The following is a 24,033-nucleotide window of genomic DNA, read 5'->3' as shown; positions in this document are numbered from 1 at the left end:
CCCCCCCCCCCCCTTAACTTTAACGAACCTATGGATTTGTGAGACCCCCTCCCCAACCTTCAATCGTAACGTAGTTTATTTCAGAACTCATCTAATACGTACTTTGGCAGTGTTTTCAAAATGATCATAATCCGTCTGGAATTGGATGTAAAACGAAACATTTGGCTTCGGCGTGTTCTTTATCAAACTTGACAACTGATTGCCTACAATCCGTCGAAGGGATAAAATCTCAACAGCGTCTCCATGTTCCAAAAGTCTCGAGGTGAAACGGCAAGCATTCTCTATTTTTTCCACCGTCTTCTCCACGCTGAAAAACGAAAACATTGTTATTTAAAAAAATTCAAGTACATATAAACTTGTGCAATAAATTGAACACATACTTATGGAAGGTATCCATTATTTCAAGTTCCCTTTCGGAATGAAGCGTCTCAAGATCTTCTAAAGCATTGTCCCGGAGCTTTTCTAGAACTGCTTTGTAGCTCTGAAAGCTTTCCATGATCAGGTCCTTCGCCTGATCACGTTGAGCTTGCAGCTCGCTGAGAGCATTTCCTAGTTGTGTCGTTGTCTGATCGCAATCTGCTATTCGGGCTTTGCTCTCGTTCATCAAATTCACTATCTCCTCTTTCTGACGAGGCTCTGCATCCACGATTCGCTCGTACTGGTGATCTGGCGATTTGTGCTCCACCAATAAACACTCGTTACATATTGGCTCCTGAAACACAATTTAAACAATTAATATGATACATATTAATACAGAGCATTTCAATATAAAAAAAACTGGACATACCTGGCACGAAATGCAGTAAAACTTCATGTTCTCAGCAGGATGGGTTTCGCAGAAAATGGGCTTGTGAATCGGGATCAATTTGTTGGATTTTTTTAAATCTTCGAAGGAGACAACCTTGTGGCTTTCGAAGCATCGCATAAATTGATGTGCTGTATTGCAATTTGGACACAAGAAATTGGCGCAATCTGAGCAGCGCGCCACGGCATTTTCCAAGGCCTTGCACGAGGTACAAAGCACGGACATGTTCTCGATCGCGGTCATATCGAGGATATTGGTGAGCACATAGTCGCTGGGCAGGGAAGCTGCGCCTTTAGAATCTACGGATGTCTCTTGATGACAAAGAGGACATTTCAGAACTGATCCCACTCTCGAGTCTCCTGCCTCGTCTATTAGAACTTTGTCGAGACACACTTCGCAAAAGACATGAAGACATGAAAGTACTCGAGGCGAGCAAACTTTGTTTGAACACATTGGACATTTTTGATCTTCAAGCTGCCCAGATTCACAAGAGAATTCTTCCAAAGCTCCCGAAGGTTTTCCTGAAAATTGAATATATAAATATATCAGTACCTGAAAATAAAGAATATAAGATGCATCGCTCAATTTAAATATTTTCTGCATTTTTTAGTTGGCGTACTTCTATAATTGTTTTCTCGAGTGACATAAGATAAAGTACAAGTTAAAAAAAACTAAATTAAAAAAAACAAGATGTACATTTTTATTTGCTTGAAATTCGATCTACAGCTACTTGCATTCGAATAGACTCTAGATAACATAAATATTAACTCAACTATGATCACGAAAGGAAAATAAAAAAACAGTGACTTTGCAAACGGATACAGAATAATCAAAGCTAAGAATAAAACCAAACAAGTTGTTGCAAGAGGGGATGGATTACTCATCCCGAATTTCGAGACCCCTTCCTTCAAAATTGGTTAAATGTTACATTAAGATATTTATGAATGTTGAATTTGAACTATTTCAAATATGGCTGCGTCTAGGGATACGGAAATTCGGTGAATCTAAAAATGAACTTTTTACGCAAAGTATGTGAGGACTTGAGACACCTTTTGTGCACATCTCTTCAAGGAGACATATTTCTATAGTTTTATCAGAATTGTATTTTTTGAAGCCTATCATAGTAAACGTTTTTGTTAATTCTGTAAAATTTCATTGTTCATAGCTTTTAAGGTAGAAACAGTTCAACAGCCATGATTCATTATATTGTAATTAATAAAATTATAAAAGAATATTATAATACGCATTTTTATTTGTAGCGGAAAAAAATATTTCTAGATAAAATAAAATTGGCAAAATATATTTCATTTATCTGAACGTTCAGGACTTCAAGTACATTCCAAAACAAAACTTTATGCATTTTAAAATTAACGTAAACGAGATTCATTTATGGTGTTTTATATTCTACTCCCTATATTTTAGCGAAAAGAAAAAAAAATCCAATGCACTATGTCGTGTCCATTTAAACGTTTCACGATAGTACATTTTTCTTTGAACTATTATACAAAAAAAATCAATATTCCATTACGATTTAAATGACAATTTTCTCAAACTAGGACACCAGAACTGGGGCATTTGAATTAAAAAAAAAGCACAATTATTGTTTGGTTCGCAGAAAGAATAAAACAAAAGAAACATATAAAGTGGACCTCTTTTTGTTTACCTGCAAGTCTGTCTTTTCTAAAACAGAAGAAAAGCGACACATTTCCAAAACCATCTAATCCCCGGGGTTTTCAATCAATTAATCAATACTCTACATATTTTATCTCAAAAACGCCATTTTCTAAATTTTTACCAAAAAAATTTAAACCTTAACATATACTTTCAAATTAAAAGAGAGCTATTTAAAAAGAGTATTGATTAAAAAAGAAAAATTATCGAAGAAATAAAGGAAATAAAAAAAAGTCCTGATAGTAAGCCCTAAATATACGATATAAAAGTTTATATGCAACATAAAACTATAATAATTTCGGGGAATGATGAAAAAAAACTTACCACTGGTGTAACCGCCGACGGAACCGATGCCTCTGTCGGTGAAAATATCTCCGCCATCGACACTATCAGAACCTTGGCTGAATCCTTGTGGGGAAACCGATGATGTTCCCGAAGGAACAGCCACCGTAGACGATGCCATAACGCGATAAAAATCCTCAAAACTCGTTCCCAGTAACCTGTATTGACGTCAGGAACGCGTATATTCTATCCCTAAATATATATGTATGTATATATAGAACTATTTAACTATTTCGCACAGGGCTTCTCAACACTGCACAATGATTCTTTTCGCTTCGCTTTTTCGTTCAGAAGCACAACCGGAAAAAAGTTACAAATTCCAAAAGCGCGGACGCGTGTCGCAATAACATCGGCGAGAAAAAAGACAAAACACTTCGCCGTCGCTCAAACGAGAGATAAAAGAGGGCAAACGAGACCACGAGAATGGTTGATGGTTCGATTCCGGTGCTTCCGGCAACGCGATCGATTCCCCGGAGACAAGATTACTTCCTCGAAAAAAATAAATTTGCGTCATTAACACACTCCAAATTGACATTGTCTAAGAGAATTTCACATGTTACACTCCCTAGCAGCGAGTTTGATTGCACTTTTTATCGTTTGCATCTATGTAGGTATGTTCCACTTCCGCCATGTTGGTTGGAAATGAATTCGGGGAATGGGGGGTACTTTACTTCGCAATCGACTTTTTTTGTGGCCTGCTCGGATTTTTTATCGTTGATAGAAACTTTGATTGCAAAAACGCATCCTAACCTGTGCTTGTGCTAGAAACAAGTTTATTTTTACGCGACTCGTTCTTCGCGTTGTAAGTACATTGTTAAATTAGCTTTTTAGTCTTTTACACCCTTTTAATTTTTAAACTACTTTTTCGTGGAACACGGACCACGGTGCACAAGCACTAGAAGGGAATATTATAGATCGAAAAATGGCAAGGTGATCCTGATTACTACGAATTTAAACCGCTTGTAGCGCAAGTGTAGTTTTACTGTGACGTCATTTGGGAGAATATTCGCGCGAGTCTTTTTATTGTTTTGAAATTAAAGAAATTAAATTAGTCATCTTAAAAAGATATAACGTTAAAAAATTGATATAAATTATAATAAATGAAAGATTACACTTTAATGTTCTTATTTTATTTGTAAAAAATGTTACTTCAAAAAAAGATTATAATATGGCTTCCTAGGCCAGTGGCGAACTTGAGAAAAGGAACTTTTGTATTCAAAAGGCAAGGAAAATCTGACGTAACAATGCAGATAACATCACGAACTCTTTCAAGAAGTTTTTACCGTACGTAGGTCCTCTAGGCGTCAACGAAGGTTTCCATTGGTTAAAATGGCCCACCAGAAATGATCGTTAATTCACAATTGTTCATATTCTCCCATGATTTTTCGTTTATTTCAAGGTGGTCGATTTCTCACATTTAATAGATTCTTCTGAAATTTCCACCTTTCCATATACAGATAATTTAAGATATCCTAAAAAAAAATTCGATTCTACAATTTACATCATGGGATATACTGGGAATATCCCTAGATATCCTAATTTCGTCATGTAGTATATCCCATGGGATATCTCTGGGTTAGCCCTGGGATTTAAATGGATATTCTGAGGATATACCATGCAGTGTGAAAAAAATGTAATTTAAGATGATCGCGGGGTAATTTATATTTCATAAGCGAAAGAAAAAAATGCACTCTGGAAGATAGGGATTGAAAAATATAGACTAGATTTTGGATTGCCTGGCGTACAGATAAAAATAGGCAAGGATAAGTGGAGAATAGATTTGGATAGAAAGACTGGAATTTAAAAGGATAGGACTGATTCATATTTTAGAAGAGATAGAAAAGGTTTCACGTTGACAGACAGATAGGGATTGAAAACGAGAGAAGAGATTTTGGATTATGTCTGATGGATTGAAAAAGATAGACGATGATAAGTGTAGGATACATTTTGATGGAATTACTGGGATTCAAAAAGACAGGGTAATTAAATTGAGGTAGATATTGAAAAATGTTAGCGTGGTTAATAGCAAAGATATTATATCTTTGGTAATAGTGGAAACGAATAGACATGGATAGGAAGATGGAGATTCAAATGAATAGGACTCTATTTGTTTGTCTACTTTCTAGTGTCTACATTTTTTTGAATTCTATCATCTTATTTTCTAAAATAAGCGTTTGAAGTTCTTAATTTCAACTGAGTATTTTTACTTTCATTCGGTTTGTGAATTACATATATAATAACCAGACTACTTTTTTATTAAAAAGAAATTGGCCTAGTACAGACTTAATTAATAATAACAATTGCAATTAAGTATCTTAGTTTTTTAGCTTTGCAGGTTATTTTATTTGTTTATTATTTAGGGTTTTAAATCTAATTAAATTTTTATTTATCAAATGAATAATAATTTACCTATAAATGTGAGAAAAATCGAGATCTTATTAAAATCATTTATAGTTATTTTTTAGAAGTTAATCGTTTTTTACTCTTAAAACTTATTTTTGAGTTGATTCGTTGAATCGAAACATCTTCATTTAAAATAATTTCATCCTCATTTTTGTTCTCAGCTCCATATAACTCTTTCCAAAAATGATTTCCTGGTATAAATAATATTTCCTACAAATAATGAATAACTTAGTATAATAAAATTTAAAAGAAATTCAATTAAGAATACAAAATACACCTTTTCAATATCTGAATTAAGGCCCTTCCATTTATACCCCAATGGTTCTACAAAATTTGTATTTACTATTGGCTTATTTTTATTCCATGTTCCTTCCACTGATGATGAATCTGGGAAAATATAGGTTCCAAGGCCATTCATTTCTCCATTCACGTTTATCCCACCTTTGTACTGCATTCCATTATTATACCTTTAAAATTTTTGTGTAAATAATGGTAATAAATGAAATACTAAAAAATGTGGTTTAATGGTTTTTAGTTTACTCTTATTTATATTATAAATAATACAGATGTATGAAAAGTGATTCACTGTATATGAAGGTCAGTAGAAATATAGTCTCGATCCCACTGGGCTGTGTAAACGTCAAAATTATCCGTTACGTAAACTCCATGTCCTACGAAATTTACAATTTATTTAAATTAAGTATAAATTAAATATAAATTATAAAGTAAATCCTTGAAATGCTTCCATGTCGTGGTCAAATTTTTATTAAATATGTTTTTTTTTTCAAGTGAATACCAACAACCTTGTTTAAAAATATTTTTGCCATTTTCAATTCCAAATTCACCCTCGTAAATATCACCATTCCGGAACCCAAATTTTGCATTTCCATTTTTTACTTCACTATTCTCCGGTACGAATCCCTGCAATTTCGTTGATGCTTTAGATGGATTTGAACGATTTGATTTCTTAGACATTTTTCCCTTTAAACAAATAAATATATATCGGGTGATATCACCCAAAAAGCAAGTTTGGTTGTCATGGTATTTAAATTTCCCCGGTATACAATTAAAACACGTGATTAGAAATTTGACCAATCCCAATGTCCCAATCTGCCATTTTCAAATCTTAGAATGCGCGCTTATTTCAAATACTTTCATCTGTTACAAACTGTTGGAATTTTTCTTCTAGAAAATTTTAGGCAACCAGAGAAACATTATAATGTATAAAATAATATAATATGCATTTTTTAAATATATGGTACGTCGCTGTTGTGTAGAGATGACTTTAATTTACAACCATGTGACCTTGGAAACGACCTCTAATGTGGTGTAGTCATATAGTGTCTGCTGTGCCGTCTGCTCATTAAGACTTTACGTCACTGGCCCTTGAATTTTGTTACGGTACCGAAATTTTTCCGCTCTCGAGGAAGGTCGTCGTGTAGGGGTTCGCGGCATCGTCCCTCAAGTGAAAAAAATCTACGGCCGAACCAGGAAAATTTCGAAACGAAACCATGTTACGCACAACGACAACGAAAATGTTACGCTCTGACTTGGCACGCGTGACACTCCAAAATGCCGTTCGACTAAACTCTCTGAGATGCATATCAACACAATGTCTTCACAGAAAATGTCTTCAGAGGTATTTGACGTCTGATGAATTAAATTATCCCACCATACTTTACCCTCTCCAAATTGCCCCGAGACTGCCTTTGCCCGCTTCCAGGAAGTATTTTAGGTTAGGATTCCTGCCTCCGTTTTTTATAGGATTTTATTGCTATCAGTTAATTTCACGTGACCCGCCAGGTTCCCAATAAAAATTAGAATTAAAGTTGATTCAAGCTTTGTAGTTTCCGCTTGCATTTTTGTAATTTAGTCCTGGATTTTTTGTGAGGTACGAATTTGATTGACTTCATGATTAACGAAATCAATATAATTTGATAACAAATTGATAGTAAAAATCGTCAAAATTGTTTGTCGTTTTTATAGAAAAGAAAGAATTTTTTAAATTTATTTTGGCATTTTAAATCATGTTTTAAGGGATATAACATTTTTTGAATGTGAATAATTGATTTACTTTTCAAATTAATATACAAAATTTTTTAATATATTAATTTTAATTTGAAAGTATCAATGTATTATTTAACTGAGTGATACTTCTTTTATTTATAAATGTACTCGTTGATTGTAGTAATAATAATCAACATGCAATGAATATTCTCTTTACAAAATAATTTATTGATTATAATTATTCAATTTTTCAAAGTGTAAAAAAATTATAAGTTACGTTTAAAATGAAACAGGTTTCAATAAAAAAAAAGTTAAAATAGTACGAAAATGCTAATTTTAATCTCTATAAATCTTAGGTCTTAGTTTTAATCATTTGAAATTTATAAATTTGCAAATTGAAACAAAACAAGAAGAATAAAATATGTAAATTTCAAACCCTATTTTGTACAAAATTGTTTAAAATTGAATAAATTTGAAATTAGAAACATTGAAACGAACATAAATTCAAGAATTATAATTTAAAAACCTTCCGAATTAGACAGTTTCATATTTAAGTTTATGATTTGAAATAAAAATAAAGAGGGGAGATCTCAAGAGGGAAGGAAAAATGTTGCGTAATATTTACATGAATATTTGAATGAGCAACTAAGACAGATTGCTTTTGAAACAAACTGTTGAATTTTCAGCTAAAAAAGAAACAATGAACAAAAAACAGAGTAGTTAACTTTTAATTGTACAAAAAAAATGTTCAACAAAATAAACGCATTTCGACCAAACAAATTAATTTTTAACCAAAATGATGAACTTACAACTAAAAAATTGAATTTATAAAAAAGTAGTTCAACTTTGGACCAAATAGTTCAATTGTCTACCAAATTTTTGTATTGAATACTACATTTTTGTGGGTTCTACCATATTGTTAAATTTTTCAGCAAAAAAAGGTCAACTTCCACTAAAATAGATTATTATTTAACCAAAAAATATTAAATTTCTACAAAATGGAATAAAGCCTAAAAAATCGTGTCCCTCTGCCTATTTTAATTTAATATTAAAAAGTGTTAATATATTTATTATTTAATTAAACTTTTTGAATTATTTTATGCCCCGCACCTTAATAAAAGAATGAAAAATTTATCAAGGGTCTCTTATTAATTAAAATTGACGATAGTTCCTTTTTTTCTCTACGTGGTCTTTTATCATTATTTTGAAATATTGATTTTATCTAAAGTAGTGAATAAATTCCTTTACTTCCTTATTTATGTTTAAAGGGAAAAGGTATCGATTTCATTACTTTATTTCGTGTTATATTTTATGTAACTCTTGGCAGCTACTATTCATTAAATAGATTCGAAACGTAAAATTGCATATTTTTCAGGCTTCAAGTACGCAACGCCTCGCGACCATTATTGATGTCATGGAATCAACACCAAGTCAGATATTATGCCGATTATCCAGACCACATAAAAGTAGTACTTCCAGCATTATCACCTACCATGGAAACCGGAACCATCGTCAGCTGGCAAAAGAAAGAGGGTAAATATTCTTTTATTAAATAAAAAGAAATAAATTTTCTTATAAGCAGGGTGCCCGCAAGGCAAGGGAAATTAACTTTTTTTATTCAAATTTTATATTCTTGGATTGAAAATACAACTTTTGTGTAGAAAATTCGTCTTTTTGCCTCAAAAATTGAATAATGTGGTAGGAAATTCAATATTTTTAAATTTATTTTTTCATGTTGAAAAATAAACTCTTGTAAAAAATTCGCTTTTATAAATTTAACATGATTGTTTTTCAATGAAAATTTAACTATTTTATTTTTGGTTAAAAATTAATCTTTTTTTAGACTAAAAAAACAATTTGGTTGAAAATTCGTATTTTTTATAGAAAATTAATCATCTTCTATTCCTTGGCTTAAGCTGGAATATTTTTTTAAAAAATCATCTTTTTTGTTAAAGATTCAAAATTTTAGGTTAAAATTTTCCTCTTGGATTGAAAATACGACTTCTTGCCTGCAAATTTAACTATTTGGTTGAAAATAAAGAAAGTATTTTTTATCCAAATATAAACTATTTTATTTTTTGTTAAAAATGCTTCTTTTTTTAATTTTGAAAAAAAATCAGCACTTTGGTTGCAGATTCATAATTCTATCAGAAAAATTATCCCCTTGGTTGAAAATTGAACTAAATTGTTAAAAATTCCCTTTTCGGAATAAAAATGGATTTTTTTAACTCAAAATTTAACTATTTGGCTGATAATTACTTTTTGTTGAAATTCTATATTTTCGAGTTGAAAATTAAAATGTTTTGTATAGAAATTTCGTAATTTCGTAATGAAATTTTCAGAATTCGGTAGAAAATTAGTGTTTTTTTTTATTGAACATTAATGTTTTTAAATCTATATTTGTCTATTTCAGTTTTGTTTAAAATTGATATTTTTAATTTAAAAATACAACTATTTGGTTGAAAATGTTTGTTATTTATAGAAAATTATTTTTTTTTGGTTAAAAATTCAACAATTTGGTATAAAATGTAATTAAATTTATTATTAAATAAATTCCAATGTTTTGTAAAAAAGTCGTCCTTTCAGCTTGAAAGTACCACTACTGGTTAAAAAATTAATATACTTCATTAAGAATTCGTCTTACATCGTAGACAATTAATCATCTTGGTTGAAAAATATACATTTTGGATACTGCTTCTGACTTCTGACTGAAAAATCTTTCTTTGTCGAGTACTCATGTATTTTGTTGAAAATTCGTCTTTTTGGATCATTTCAGCTATTTCCGATTTAAAACTAGAATCTTTTCTCGGTTAAAATTTATATAAATACATAATATAATAGTAAAGGACTTAAAATATTGTATGATATTTTATTAGATTACGATGCCTTTGTAAGATATTTAAACATTCTCAAGGGATTTACAAGGATTTTACAGATTATAAGGTGTTTAAAAAATTTTTCATGCGGTTGTAAAAAGTTCCTTCGAATTTCGGAAGATGTCGAACAATTTTACGGGACCTATGCGTTTTTAAGATATTTCAAAAGATTCCAGGATATTTTATAAGATTTTCGAGGATTTCAATGATTTTAGGGGGTTTTAAAAAACCAAGGTATATTGAAAATTTTTTCAGGAGTCCAGGAAATGTCCAATTTCATAGAATTTTACTTGATTTTATGAACTTTTAATGGATTTCAACGAATTTATTCACAAGCACTGACTGATTTCGTAAGGTTTCAAAGATTTGAATAGAATTAGAAGAATTTTCCGGGGTAGCCTGGAACATCCGGGAATTATGTGCACCCTAGAAGATCCGGGAAATCTCTGGTCGTACATTTAAATAGAAATTTGTTAGTTTTGATCTGGGATATCCGGGAAATTGAAAGCAAAATTTCTTTACACGTCCTGCATTTGGAATTCCCCCTGAATTCTTTTTGCTTTAATTTTAATTCTTTTAACTTACTTAGAATTCTCTTGAATATTTTAATTCGCTTAAAATTTTTTTAATTCTACTCACTTTGATGGAATTTTTTTAGTCGTTTAATTCATCTTGAAGTCTTTTAAACTCACCTTGATATTTTAGCCATTTCGTCAAATTCTTTTGAATTCCCTTAAACTTTTCTAAACTGATTTCAAACTTAATGAAGTCAATTTTTTATGATCTCAAATTGTTTCTAATTCACTTGATTGTTTTTTAATTCATCCGGAATTTTTATGAATTTATCGAATTCTTCTCATTTCTCTTAACTTTCTTAAAATTCACTGCAATTATACTGAAGCCTATGGCATTTATTGGATTAAAAATTGTTTTTTAAGTTCATTTGAATTCTTTTGAATGTAACTTGAATTGTTTTTAAGTCCTATGAATTTATTCTCAATTAGTTCAAGTTTACATCGAATTCTTATTAATTTCATCAAATTCTTTTTAATTCTTTTAGATTTAAAAAAACCATGATTCAGATTATTAATGCACATTAGTCCGTTTTTGGTTTAGACATTAGTGACTCTTTGCTTTTTTTTCGGTTTAAATAGGTCAGGGAAAAGTCAAGGAACTTTAAAAATACATTTTTGCGTCCACCTGGTATGAGGCAATGCTAAATTTTTACCCAATATCTCATAATAATTTTGATTACAATCACTACAGGTGACAAGTTGAATGAAGGAGACCTGCTCGCTGAAATTGAGACGGATAAAGCGACGATGGGTTTCGAGACTCCCGAAGAGGGATATCTGGCAAAAATCCTAATCCCGGCGGGAGAGAAAAATGTCATGATCGGCAAACTTGTATGTATTATCGTCGCCGACAAGTCGAGTGTTGCTGCTTTTAAAGACTTTAAGGATGATGGAACGAGCGTTGCTGCTGCCCCTCCACGTGCTCCATCTCCTCCACCTACAACTACAGCTGCTGCCCCAGCAGCACCTCGGCCGTCCACTCCTGCAGCTCCACCTTCTGCACCATCTGCGAGTACTGGAAGCAGAATTTTTGCTAGCCCCCTTGCCAAAAAACTAGCGGCTGAGAAAGGTCTCAGCTTAGAAGTAAGCCTTTCTTTTCACATATCAAAAATACTCAGAGGCTATCCATAAACTGTGTTACGAATTTTGGGCGTAGCCGTGTGATGAACTAGAAGTTTCGGCAATAAATGAAGAATAATTTAAAATATTAAAATATCAGACGTCACGACCAAAATGCTCTTTAAACAATTTAGCAGTTGAACTTTTAATCAAATAGTCAAATATGTAAGCCAAAATGACGAATTTTTTCAAAGACAGGTGAATTTTCGATCAAGAAAGATTAATCTCTCTTGATTAAAAATTCAACTAGTAATAACTGTTCAAGTATTTATTTTTCTATCATAAAATATGCATTTCCAATCTAAAATAATGATGATTTTAACAAAACAGTTACATTTTCAACCTACGAAGATCCATTTGCAACCGAATGGTCAAATTTTAATTTTTAAATATTAGTACGTTTTCAAACATAGAAGATGAATTTGCTGCCAGGAAAGGTGAATATTCGACCGAAAAACATAACTTTGACGCAAAAGATTAATTTTCAATTAGGAAGATTAATATTCTACCAAAAGACAAATTTTCAACAACAAATTTAAATTTTCAGTTTCAAAAACTTATTTTCTTTAGAAAAAATACCAATTTTGAACAAAATAGCTGAATTCTCTACCAAAAATATAAATCTTCAACAAACAAGATTCATTTTATACCAAAAAAAAACTAATTTACAACAAATAAAGTAATTGTTTACCAACAGTCGAATTTTCTACGTACAAAGAATAATTTTTCAACTAAAAATTGAAGTTTAATTTTTAACCAAAAGAAAAAAGAATTATCCAAAAATTAGTGTAATTTTCTACGAATTTACAGGAAAATAATTGAATTCTCAACAAAAATAGACTAAGTTTCAATTAAATTGTTGCTTTTTAAACTAAAACCACAATAATTTTCAATGAAGCAGATTAGTTTTCTACCAAAAAATGCAAATTTTAATCATAATAGTTCAATTTTAAACAAACAAAAAATGGAATTTTCTACTAAAATTAAGAATCTTCGCCAAATACAATTATTTTTCATTAAAAAAAGTAATAATTCAACCAAATACTTGATTTGTCAACGTAAGAGATGATTTTTCATTACCAAGAGGATTCATTTACTATCAGAAAAGACGTATTTTCAACAAAATACATACATTTTTAACTAAAAAACATACATTTTCAAGCAAAAATGGAATAGTTAAATTTGCAGTTAAATAAAAACTGATTTTCAATTAAAAAAAAACGTATTTTCAGCAAAATAGTTAAATTTACAACTAGAGATAAATCTCAAACCAAAAAATAAATTTTTAACAAAGTAGTCACACTTTTAACCAAATAGATTACTTTTTAATAAAATAGAGGATTTTTTAATAACAAAATAATCTAATTTTCAACTGAGCAGTAGAATGTTTGTCCAAACGACATAAATTTCGCGACATAAATGTAATAGACGCTTCAACCCAAACAAATTACCTTTTTATCAAAAATATTTGGAGTTTTATTATTCTTGAGTTTCCTCTTTTTTCTTGAAATTCCCCTTTTCCTCTATTCTCAAAAAACTTCCCCTTTAGTCAGTGTACCCATGGTTGAATAATAATTAAAGCAATTATAGCACTTCAATAAATTATTGATGAATAAATAATTCACACATTTTCAGTGACCATTAAAAACACTTGAAACTGAAACATTTTAAGGCATTTTCAAAATATGAAAACTGGAGACAGAAGTTGTTATCCAATATAAAATGGTGACAGTTACAAAATATATACTTCTTTTTAAAGAAGTATTAGATGGTGGACACTTTTTAGTTGAAATATGTGAAGTTAAATACCTAATAAAAAAATGGAATATTCGAAATTCATCAACTTCATTGTTAAATGTTCTAATTTGAGCAATTTTCAATTTTAATTTAAGAGCACTGAATAAAAGGGTGGAGTGAAAATGCTCAAATAAATCAAATCGTTTGAGCTGAGGGGGGAAAAAACTTGTGAGTTGTCATTCGATAAAAGTGAAAAAATTTAAATCAGTAAAATTTACCGATTTAAAATTCAAAATGTTTCCTTTTGATTGAAAAATTATGACGAATTTGTTAGTTTACAGCGTTCACTAGTATACAGCAATAAAAAAGTATGAAATGGCAAATAAATTTTTTGCTTAATAACAATTTTCAGCTGGATCCAAAGAAACATTTTGCTTTTTTTCGAAGAAAACTTTCGTCGTGATTTACGTTTTTTGGAATTTCATGTTTGTTGCGTTTATAAAACGTTATGAACACCACGAAAAAGAATCAATCCAAAAACATGTTTTTGTATATTTTCAGAAAATTCTAAACAAGGCAGAAATTTTGTCTTAATTTAGAATGTTGAATTGTACATTTAAGAACAAGAACGGTAGATATTAACCAACTTTAAATTTTGGATTTCTAATTGTTTTGGATGTCAAACCATAAATTTTTGTCATTCAGCTCAAACGATTCGAATAATTTTAGCATTTTTGCTTCGCTCTACCAAACATATAAAAATGGTCTATTCAACTAATTTTATTTTTTCCCGTACTTTTGTGTGCCACTGGCGAATGGTTTTAAAACATCCCAAGTATAACAAAAATTTTAAAATAAATTCTTTAATGGAAGAAGTAATTAAACAACAATTCGAAAATTATTTTAAAATTTAAAATTTCTTATTAAAATATTGATTGTTCTTTTCGACATGTAAAAATAAATATCTAATCTTTTCACTATTTCCCCCTTTTTAATGATAAAATTACACTACTTTCCCTTTTATGTGCTCTTTTTGCGCTCTGATATCTGCCGAAATGTTGTCACAGGCTTATACTGTCCAACATGTCGAAGGCATTTTTGATTAGAGTTGGATTTTTTTTTTATTTGATCATTTTTGCACGGGGCTGTCCCGGTATATATCATCAGTCACGGACGCATTTTTATAATGCTATCAAGTGATCTGATGAGAGCAGTCTGCCCAGACATATTGAACAAATCCTGGTTTTTACCCCATCATTGACGGACTGAGTTGCAGTCAAGTACACGATGGGGGGACCTACAGCTTAAGGTGGGTTCCGAACCACCAGAACCTCGGTAAAGGTACATTGAAAAATTTCTAGAGGTACCGGCTCAGGGGTCGAACCCCGGACCTCTGAGGTGAAGTCCGAGTGTCTAACCAACTGAGCCACCGAGGCTCTGTTATTATTATTATTATTATTATTATTAATGTTATTTTCTTGTAAGGCTGGTTCATTTAAGTCCCGCAACACTGCGGTTAAAACGTATATAGGACAGGGAATTCTAGAGAGTCAGGAAAAGTCAAAGGAATCCTAAAAGAGTTACGGAATTTTCGATAAACTAAAAGTGTTTTAGAAAAATCTAGAAATAAATCTTTTTTTGGCACTAAAATAATTGATATCATGAGTGTAAGGTTGTATTAATACCTGAAAGAAAGGACATAATTTACTGTTTTATTTAAACAGGGCCTCAAAGGATCGGGACTCTTTGGATCCATAAGATCGCAAGATCTCGTGGGTGCATCTTCCGCAGGAGTCAGTGCCGGAGCGGGTGCATCATCCGCAGGAATCGGCACACCGGTGGCAGGAGGTGTAGATATTCCCGTATCCAGTATTAGAGGAGTAATAGCAAAGCGTCTTTTGGAAAGCAAACAGACTATACCGCACTACTATCTGACGATGGATATCAGGATGGACGTGGCCTTGGCACTTCGGGAACAATTTAATAAAATCTTGGAGAAGGAGAAGGTAAAGCTTAGCGTCAACGACATCATCATCAAAGGTATGGCGATGGCCTGCGTAAAAGTCCCAGAAGGAAACAGTGCCTGGCTCGGAAACGTTATCAGGCAGTGAGTATAATCAACACCTGTCTTACATGGTATCTAACAGCATTGAAAACTTTGAAAATTTGGAATTCTCCTTTAACTTTGACTATTTTTTCATTCTTTATTTTTAAAACACGTATTTTATTGGTATACGAAGAGTATTTTTAAATTTTTTACCCCCATATAAAAGAAACATCTCGTTTAGAAGAAGAAATCTTACTGTTAGCATATTTTTTTTAAATTCAGATATTTGAAAAATTTTATCGAATTTTAAAATAACCATAAAAGTAGTGTTTTTAATATTTCAAAACCAGGGGGTTTGAGCACTGGGAAATAGGCGGAAATTCTTTTTTCAACACTGAGAATTTTTCAGATTTGTTTTTACTTCTGCCCTAATTATCGTCTCGCTTTTCGAAGTAAATGTGTTTGAAACTGTTCGCAGTATTGCCAAACATCTCCATTAAAATATCGATGATCGTTTTATATTTAAGATTTTTAAATTAATTTTTCGTTCAAATAATAAAGTTTCTTTTATATTTGAGGACAAAAACTTAGTTTTCAGCTATTTAATATAGTAATTACAGAGGTAACCTAAAGTTATATAGTTAATTACTAATAATTGGCATGTCTTCAAATATGAAAATTGCCCACTTTCCTCTGCTTTCCTCACTTCGGGGACAGAACAGTGTAATGACACTAAATATAACACAGATTGAAGTATCATTTGGTATCGAAAATCGACAGAAAAACGCGAATATTTAATAAACGACGATCGACAGAATTTTTCAGAATTTTCACTGCGGTTTATTAAATCAAAGACTTCACACGTTTCTGCGATTCCCCTCTTTCCCCCTTTTTCAAATAATTCCTCTTTTCCTCCTATTTTGAAGACTCTTTAATGTCAATTATTTGCAATTGAAAAGTGTATAATTATATATTTTTCGTTTATAATTCACTTCCTTTGGTTGCAAATTCTACTATTTGGTTAAAAAAATTAATTGTTTTTTTGTAAATTTCACCGTCTTGTTAAAAGGTCATCTTTTTTTGGTGAAAATTCATCTTTCTTGGTTGATAGTTAATTCTTTTCATTTGAAAAGTCTACTATTATATTTTTAAATCAGAATTAATCGCTTCGTTAAAAATTCTACTATTTGGTTGAAAATTGTATTATTTTGTTGGAAATTCAATTATCTTGGTAAAAAGTAATCTTTTTCTGTCAAAAATTAAACTGTTTAGTTAAGCATTTGTCTTATTTTTTTAGAAAATCCATTTTTTTATTACAAATTCATGTTTTGGTAGAAAAGTAACCTTTTTTTTGGTGAAAAATTCAACTGTGTTTCAAAATAGTGATCTTTTTGGTTAAAAAATGGTCTGTTTTGCTTGAAAGTTGAATTATTTGATTCTTAATTTCACTGTTTGACTGAAAATGAATTTTTTTGGTTGAAAATTCAATTATTTGTTAAAAGTGCATTGTTCTTGTTTAAAAATTACCTTTTTTATTGAAAATTGTTCTTATCGGGATTAAAAGTCAAATGTTTTCGAAAACATTCAACGTTTCAGCTAGGAAAACCCAACTCCTGTTAAGAATGCAATATATTTCAACTTGAAATCTTGGGAATATGGTACCATTAGTGCCTACATTAATGCGTTTTAAAAGAATTTATTTCCCTATTATTTCACTATTTTCTTTAAAAATCACCCTATTTTCTCTGTTTTCAGAACAGTTGGGGTTGTAAAGTCTGAAATCACTTTTACAATAATTCAGATTATTGAAAGTGATTAGTATTGTTTTATTATGTATTGCTATTAACGCTTAAAATTCAACTAGGGAAAATGTAATTTTTGACCGAGAATGCTGGGAAAAAGCCTGGAATTTTTTATTTAAGTTTGCGTGATCATCCCAAAAAAGTCAATAATTTCTTAATAGTTTCTGTTGCTCAATTATTCCTTAAAGTACAACAGTACAGATAATTATTGATAGCAACTTTTAAAATCTAACTTACAAATACTTTAATTTAAAAGTTTATTGGCCATGGAGCACTCTAAGAAAAGTAAATGTTAATAAACCCATATTGTGCCACGTCCAAAATAGCTTTTTGTTTTCTGCTAAATTTAATTTAATCGAAACTTATGTCCGAAATTTATTATAACATATTTGATGTAACTTGTATTACTTATAATTTATTGACGTTGACTTATGTTCGCAAAAACATATGAATTTGTTTATTTATGGTTTTGTTTCTATTAAAAAGGGTTGGACCATAAAAAATGCAATTGCTCATTTTTTTAGATTTATTGCAAACGGTTATTTCATTATTTTTTGTGTTAAAAAGGCGTCCTAGGAAAACTTGATTTCTTAATCTGGAAAAGATATTGAATTTTCTGCTAAAGAATAGCTAGACTCCCTGATTATCAGTCTATTCACAAGCTAAACTTAACCATATATAAATTAAATATTTAATTTATTCTTGCCCAGATACGATAACGTAGACGTGAGTGTGGCTGTGAGTACAGAAAATGGTCTTATCACCCCAATAGTCTTCGGCGCAGACACAAAAGGTCTTGCACAAATTAGTAAAGACGTGAAAGCCCTCGCAGCAAAAGCGAGAACAGGGAAACTTCAGCCTCAGGAGTTCCAAGGAGGCACGATTACCATCTCGAATCTCGGAATGTTTGGAATTCAAAACTTCTCTGCTATTATAAATCCTCCACAATCCATCATCCTCGCGGTGGGTGCGAGCGAACCGAGGTTAATACCTGCCAATAACGAGAAGGGGTAAGTCCAAATATTTCTTCGTCAGGTTGTCTACCCTACCTTGAAAAACTGGAAAAATCTGAAAATGGTAGGTAATTTGTAGATACCTGGAAAAACCTGGAAATGTCAGGAAATTTTGTCGAGAGCATGCTTAATTTTTATTTAAATTGGAACATAAAATTGAATAAAAATGATTCTTCATTTATAAAAGTAGCTTTACATTATTGTCTTTATCTGTTAAAATTTTTCTTTTTTAATTAATGTTTTTAACTGAAAATTTAACTATTCCAGTATAATATTCTATCATTTTAGTAAAAAAATCATCTCTTTGTTTCAAAATTTACTATTTTGTTTAAAAATGTAACTATTTTGTTGAAAATTTATTACATTTTTCGTTGAAAAAATTATCTTTTTTAATTGAATATTCTACTTTTTAGTAGAAATTAGTCTTCTTGTTTGAAAATTAATTTTTTGGTTGAAAATTGGTTCGTCTTTTTTCTGGTTGAAAACTATTTTTTTTAACTGAAAACGTTATTTACTCCAATTGAATATTCTATCATTTTATTTAGAAATTCGTCTTTTTAGTTGAATATTCATTTTTTTATTCATCGGGTTTCTTTGAAAATGTGACTTTTAAAAAAAACATAATTTTTGCTGGAAACTATTATTTTAACTGCAAATTTAACTATTTAATTTTTTGTTGACAAATATATTTGTTTTAGATCAAAATTTAAGTATTTTGTAGAAAATTCGTCTTTTTTCTAGAAATTAATCTTCTTAGTTGAAAATTCAACTATTTCAGTTAAATATTTATCATTTTAGTCGAGAATTAATTTTGTTAAATTGAAATTTAACTATTTTATTTAAATTTCAAAATTGATGTTCCTTAGATCAAATTTCAATTAAGTGATTGAAAACTTGTCTTTTTAGCTGAAAATTTATTTATTTTGTTGAAAAAAAGTCGTTTTTTATAGAAAACTGATATTTTGTTTAAAAATTAATCTTGTTAAATACTACATCTTTTCGGTTGAAAATTTAAGAATTAATTTTACTTAAATATGCACTGAATTTTAATTATAAGAAGATAATATAAAAATTTGTTTGAATTATTATTCAATTTCATGGACTTTAGGGAACAGTTACAGAAATTATTCATTATATTTTTAGTGTTTTTTTATTTATTGAAAATCGAAATGAAATCTACTTTCTTATGAATAATTATATGCTAAATGAGCATGAAAAAGATTCACAAATAAACTACTTCACTTTTCGGCTCATTAGAGACAAATAAATAATAAATAAAAAAACGGGAGAAAAGGGAAAAATCAACCTCATTTTTGCCTTATTCTTTCACCGCCTTTTTTATAAATGTAAGGAACCGACATGTTTCAAGACCAATTTAGACCTCATCAGGGATTATTTGTAGAAATACTAAAACATGTGAATAATAGAATCTTATTCTAGTTAAAAATCACATAATACCTGCAAACATAAAACAAAGATAAATTTTTGAATACTGCACCACGTATTTTTCGATATTGTTATGGTCTTTTTAAAAAATATAATTGTTTCAAAAATATTGACTAATATATTAACTTTCAATATACAATTTTTTTAAATTGTAGAATTTTGAAAAATCAATTTAAGACTATATTTAAATAGTTTTTAAAAGACTTTCAAAATGGTCAAAAATGAATCTGGCAGATTTTGAGGAAATATTTTTTATTTTGCAGAATGAAAAAAAATCAGGAAGAATTCGAATAATTTTAAAACATGTTTAGAAGTTCTAAACAAAATTTAAAAAATAATTAAAAATTTGAAGAAATGTATAACAACATGTAGATGTTTTAAGATTTTAACATGAAACTGCTTTAAATCATTTGATACTTAGTTTTTATTACTTCAAGTGGAACAATTTTTAGCTTTAGAGTTTGAATTTTTTTATTTCATTTAACGTGAAAAATGTTTGCGAAACGGGAAAAATCCGGGAAATGACCAAGAATTTATTTATTTGATTAAAACGGCTCAAATAAAAAAAAAATTAATTAGAGACACTAAACTTATAATTCGTTATAATTTTTAGGAGTTCTTTTGATTGAGGCTAAATAATTTTTACCTCAATTTCTTGACAGATCTTTTTATTAAAAATTTTGCAAACGGAATGTTTGGAATATTAGCTAATTTAGAAATGTATACAATTTGTTTGGTTTCTTTTTTTTTCTATTTGGAAAATTTAATAATAAAAATGGATTGATTCAGAATGAACCACATATGTTTGTACTATTATTTAATCATTTAATTAATCAATGGTGCTAATTGTTTAAGAATATCTTGTAATATAATTCTTCAAAGCTTTCTAAATTAAATATATTAATTGAATCCCTAGAAACTGAAAAAAATATTTATAATAAACTCGCGAAACTGTATGCATATTCCGAGTCAATTGTTTAAAAAATGCGAAATATTTTATTGGCTTCGTACTATGAAAAATTAATCCTGGAAAAACATACCGGAAATTCTGATCGTCCAACTGAGCGAAACATATTTTCCCAAATTTATTTCTTCTAGAAATATTGTTGCCGCTATAAATAAAAACATACATTACAAGTTTCTCTCATAATTGCATTGCTTTTAATTTATTGAATCACTATTTTTGCACTGTTTTTAGTTTATAGAACAATTAATAAAAATGTTCGTTCATTTGAACTTTCAGAATTTTCAGCACATGAAAAAACTTTATATACCTGAAAAAAACCCCGGAATCCTCAGGAAATTTGTTCCCCGGATTTTAGTAGACAACTTGTTCATGAAAAAATGAATTCGCAGAACTAATATTTTTCAGGAGAAACTAAACTAATAAATTTACAGGTATACTGTTGGCCATTTCATGTCAGTCACTGCCAGTTGTGATCATCGTACAGTAGATGGTGCCGTAGGAGCCCAATGGCTATCTGCTTTCAAAAATTATATGGAAAACCCAGCGACTATGCTTCTTTAGTATGTATTATTTGTTATCCTACTTTAAAATATATTCTTTCGAATGTCATCTTTGCTAATAAAAATATATTTCCTTTTTAGAATTCATCCAAACCAAAAGTGCGAGATAAATTTAGATGAAGGTGAAACACATGCGAGACAGGGTAAAATGTAAATCGGCATCGATAAAATGCTAGTCATTTATGTACCGTCTTCGCTAATATTAAGTAATTCACAAATCATTAGGCGCCTGATCAACGCCTATGTAGAACGAATAAAAAAAACCACGCGAATTTTGTACAGTAATGTGACTTGTTTGACACAAAATAAGGACTTCATCAATCAGTGACGGTTATTGTTGTATTTATATCAATTTCATGAATTTAAATTAAATTCTTTCCATGATCATCGGAATCCAGTGCCATCGTCACTGTAAATTAATCAGCTTGGCGAATTAATGTATATAATACATGTTAAATCCAAATTGTTATGTGTTTTTACTCGTTTGAGGAAGAGTCCAATCGCAGTGCGAGGTAGAAGATATAATAGATTTCGAAAGCAATCAACGAATTCGAGTAAACCGAGTCAGATGTCCACTGCGTTTTGATTCTTGCTTGTGCGGTAAAATTCAAATATACAGTATAGGAAAAATATTCTGACGAAACCATGGAAGTATACTGTATATAGAGGGTAATTATGTACAAGTGTACCTATTTAATAAATTAAATGTTATATAATTGTAGAAAAATAACTTGGTGAATTTCTTCGTAATTTGTTGGCCCTTACGTTTCAGTTTTAAGGATTTATCAATATTTATATTTTAATTAATATATTGTTGATATTTTTTTACCCAATTAGAATTACCCATTTTTTCAAATTTCTTATACTAAATCTCTACTTCCAGATGTTCTTTGGTATTTTTATTATTTTAGAGGTTTCATCAGATTTTTATTTTAATTAGAACGTTTCATTTTTAGACCATTATAAGCTAAAGCATTAAAAATTAAGATAAATTTTAAATGAAAAAATTAAATATATATTATCCTCTCGAAGATCTCGCAATTATATTGAAAACTTGTTCGGCTTTTAATTATTTGAAGTAGTTTTGTGTATTAAATAAAATTTGTTTATATTAAATCTGCAAATAATCTCTTTTAATAAAAAAAAATATATAGAAAACCTAATTCCCGAGTTTTTCCCGATTCGCAAAAAATTTTCACGGTCAATGAAATTAAAAAATGGAGCACTAAAGCTTAAAAAAATCCACTTGAGGTAATAAAAACTGAGTTACAAATGAAAGCACTCAAAGTGGAACTTTTAAATTTTGAACTTTTAAAATTGAAATTTAAAAGTTTTGAATTAAAAAATGTTGTATTCACAGTCTCAGTAATTTACGCGTAAAAAATTAAAGGTACTAACATTTTTCAATATAAAAAAATATAAATCCACGTTATCATTTTCAATGCTCTAAATTAAAAAATCAATCAATGAACTGTAAAATTTTCAAAATTATATAATTTTAAGGAATTTTAAGCTAGAAACATTAAATATTGAAAAATTGAAAAAAATTTTAACCGAACACTTCTTAAATTATAAATTCAATTCTTTAAAATTATTTTAACCATCCTTGGAAAGGTTCAACATTTTATTTCAAAATCTTGAAAAATCTAAAAGTTGTTTTAAATTTATTTTAAATTAAAAATTATTTTGGAAATTTTTTCAGAACTTCTAAATATTTGTCAAAATTAATTGATTTTTTTCTACAATTTTCAGAAAATCCTGCAAATTTTAGAACATTTCTTCACAATTTGGCAGTATAAATAAAAATTGAACATTTATTATGTGTAGACGAAGTTTGAGTAATTTTAAGAGATATATAGAAGTTTTGAAAAAATTAGAACTTAATGTAAAACTTGAAATGATAGCCTAATATAAAACAAAATGTAGATTTTCGCAGATTTTAAACAAAAAAATTAGATTCTTTTCAAGAATTCTGAAAGGCTTCAAAAGAATAAAAACATTTTCTGAAGATTCCTAGGAAAATTAAAAATAACTTTTCATTTTGAAACATTATGTTAAGGGAATATTTAAAAATTTTTTCAAAGATTTAAACAAAATTTTCAAAAAAGATTCTAGAATATTTTAAGAATACTTTATAAAGTTTGCATGCTAATGTTTTATCTTTTTAAAACTCCTAAATATCTCGTAAAATTACTAAAATTTTTTCTATAAATGTTCATTTGTAAATTATGCATCAAAATTTTAAGATTTCACTCACGAATTAAGCATTTTTCAAATACAACAATTAAAATTGTAACGTTCAAAGTTTAAAAGGCTTTTCTTAATTTTAACGATTCCAAGCATTTTATTTCAAACAATTCAGTTAAAGATTCTTTACTTTTAAATATTTGGTTTTAATTTACTTGTCTTAAATAAAAATTCAAATATTGCTAAATATTCAATAATTAATATTTTCTTTAATTAAAAATTTCACTTTTTATTACTATTTATTACTAATTATAATCATTAAAATGATTATAGATTATAATTAATAATAGTTAAAATATTATAACATTTAAATTGCATTTAAAAATTATTTTTATAAAAGTTTATTTTTGAATAAAACTAAAATTTTAGTATTTAATTTCGGCTTAAATTTATAATTATTTAATTAATTTATTCAA

The 24,033-nt window shown here is 29.2% G+C and overlaps 3 protein-coding genes across 6 annotated transcripts in view; 1 reads left to right on the top strand and 2 right to left on the bottom strand.

The window, feature by feature from the left end:
- Positions 1–3,696, bottom strand: part of LOC117174458 (brain tumor protein-like) — an 18,746-nt gene extending 15,050 nt beyond the window's left edge. For both annotated transcript variants that reach the window (XM_033363601.1, XM_033363602.1), the window contains exons 1-4: positions 2,801–3,696; positions 788–1,326; positions 381–712; positions 103–307 (exon numbers count right to left, since the gene is read on the bottom strand). In XM_033363601.1, the coding sequence (XP_033219492.1) occupies positions 103–307; positions 381–712; positions 788–1,326; positions 2,801–2,939 (1,215 nt within the window). In that variant the 5' untranslated portion in view covers positions 2,940–3,696. The remainder of the gene's footprint in view (positions 1–102; positions 308–380; positions 713–787; positions 1,327–2,800) is intronic.
- A 281-nt stretch (positions 3,697–3,977) lies between these two features.
- On the bottom strand, positions 3,978–6,207 carry LOC117174461 (phosphatidylinositol 4-phosphate 5-kinase 4-like). Of its 2 annotated transcripts, none has more exons than XM_033363605.1 (5): positions 6,025–6,207; positions 5,808–5,892; positions 5,499–5,688; positions 5,228–5,431; positions 3,978–4,290 (listed from the first exon to the last, which is right to left on the bottom strand). In XM_033363605.1, the coding sequence occupies exons 1-4, from the start codon at positions 6,194–6,196 to the stop codon at positions 5,273–5,275; spliced, it is 606 nt and encodes a 201-aa protein (XP_033219496.1). In that variant the 5' UTR covers positions 6,197–6,207; the 3' UTR covers positions 3,978–4,290; positions 5,228–5,272. The 2 variants fall into 2 exon arrangements, with proteins under 2 accessions (XP_033219496.1, XP_033219497.1); XM_033363606.1 differs by having other exon boundaries at positions 5,565–5,688.
- Positions 6,208–6,557: 350 nt separating this feature from the next.
- Positions 6,558–22,100, top strand: LOC117174459 (dihydrolipoyllysine-residue acetyltransferase component of pyruvate dehydrogenase complex, mitochondrial). Of its 2 annotated transcripts, XM_033363603.1 has the most exons (7): positions 6,560–6,860; positions 8,604–8,761; positions 11,371–11,762; positions 15,260–15,642; positions 18,095–18,394; positions 21,242–21,370; positions 21,452–22,100. In XM_033363603.1, coding segments are annotated over exons 1-7 (1,491 nt in total). In that variant the 5' UTR covers positions 6,560–6,732; the 3' UTR covers positions 21,453–22,100. The 2 variants fall into 2 exon arrangements, with proteins under 2 accessions (XP_033219495.1, XP_033219494.1); XM_033363604.1 differs by lacking the exon at positions 21,452–22,100 and having other exon boundaries at positions 6,558–6,860; positions 21,242–21,371.
- The last annotated feature ends 1,933 nt before the right edge of the window (positions 22,101–24,033 follow it).

This window comes from Belonocnema kinseyi, chromosome 6, assembly GCF_010883055.1.
Source record: "Belonocnema kinseyi isolate 2016_QV_RU_SX_M_011 chromosome 6, B_treatae_v1, whole genome shotgun sequence".
Classification (NCBI taxonomy): domain Eukaryota; kingdom Metazoa; phylum Arthropoda; class Insecta; order Hymenoptera; family Cynipidae; genus Belonocnema; species Belonocnema kinseyi.
This window is presented reverse-complemented; position numbering and strand designations above follow the sequence as displayed.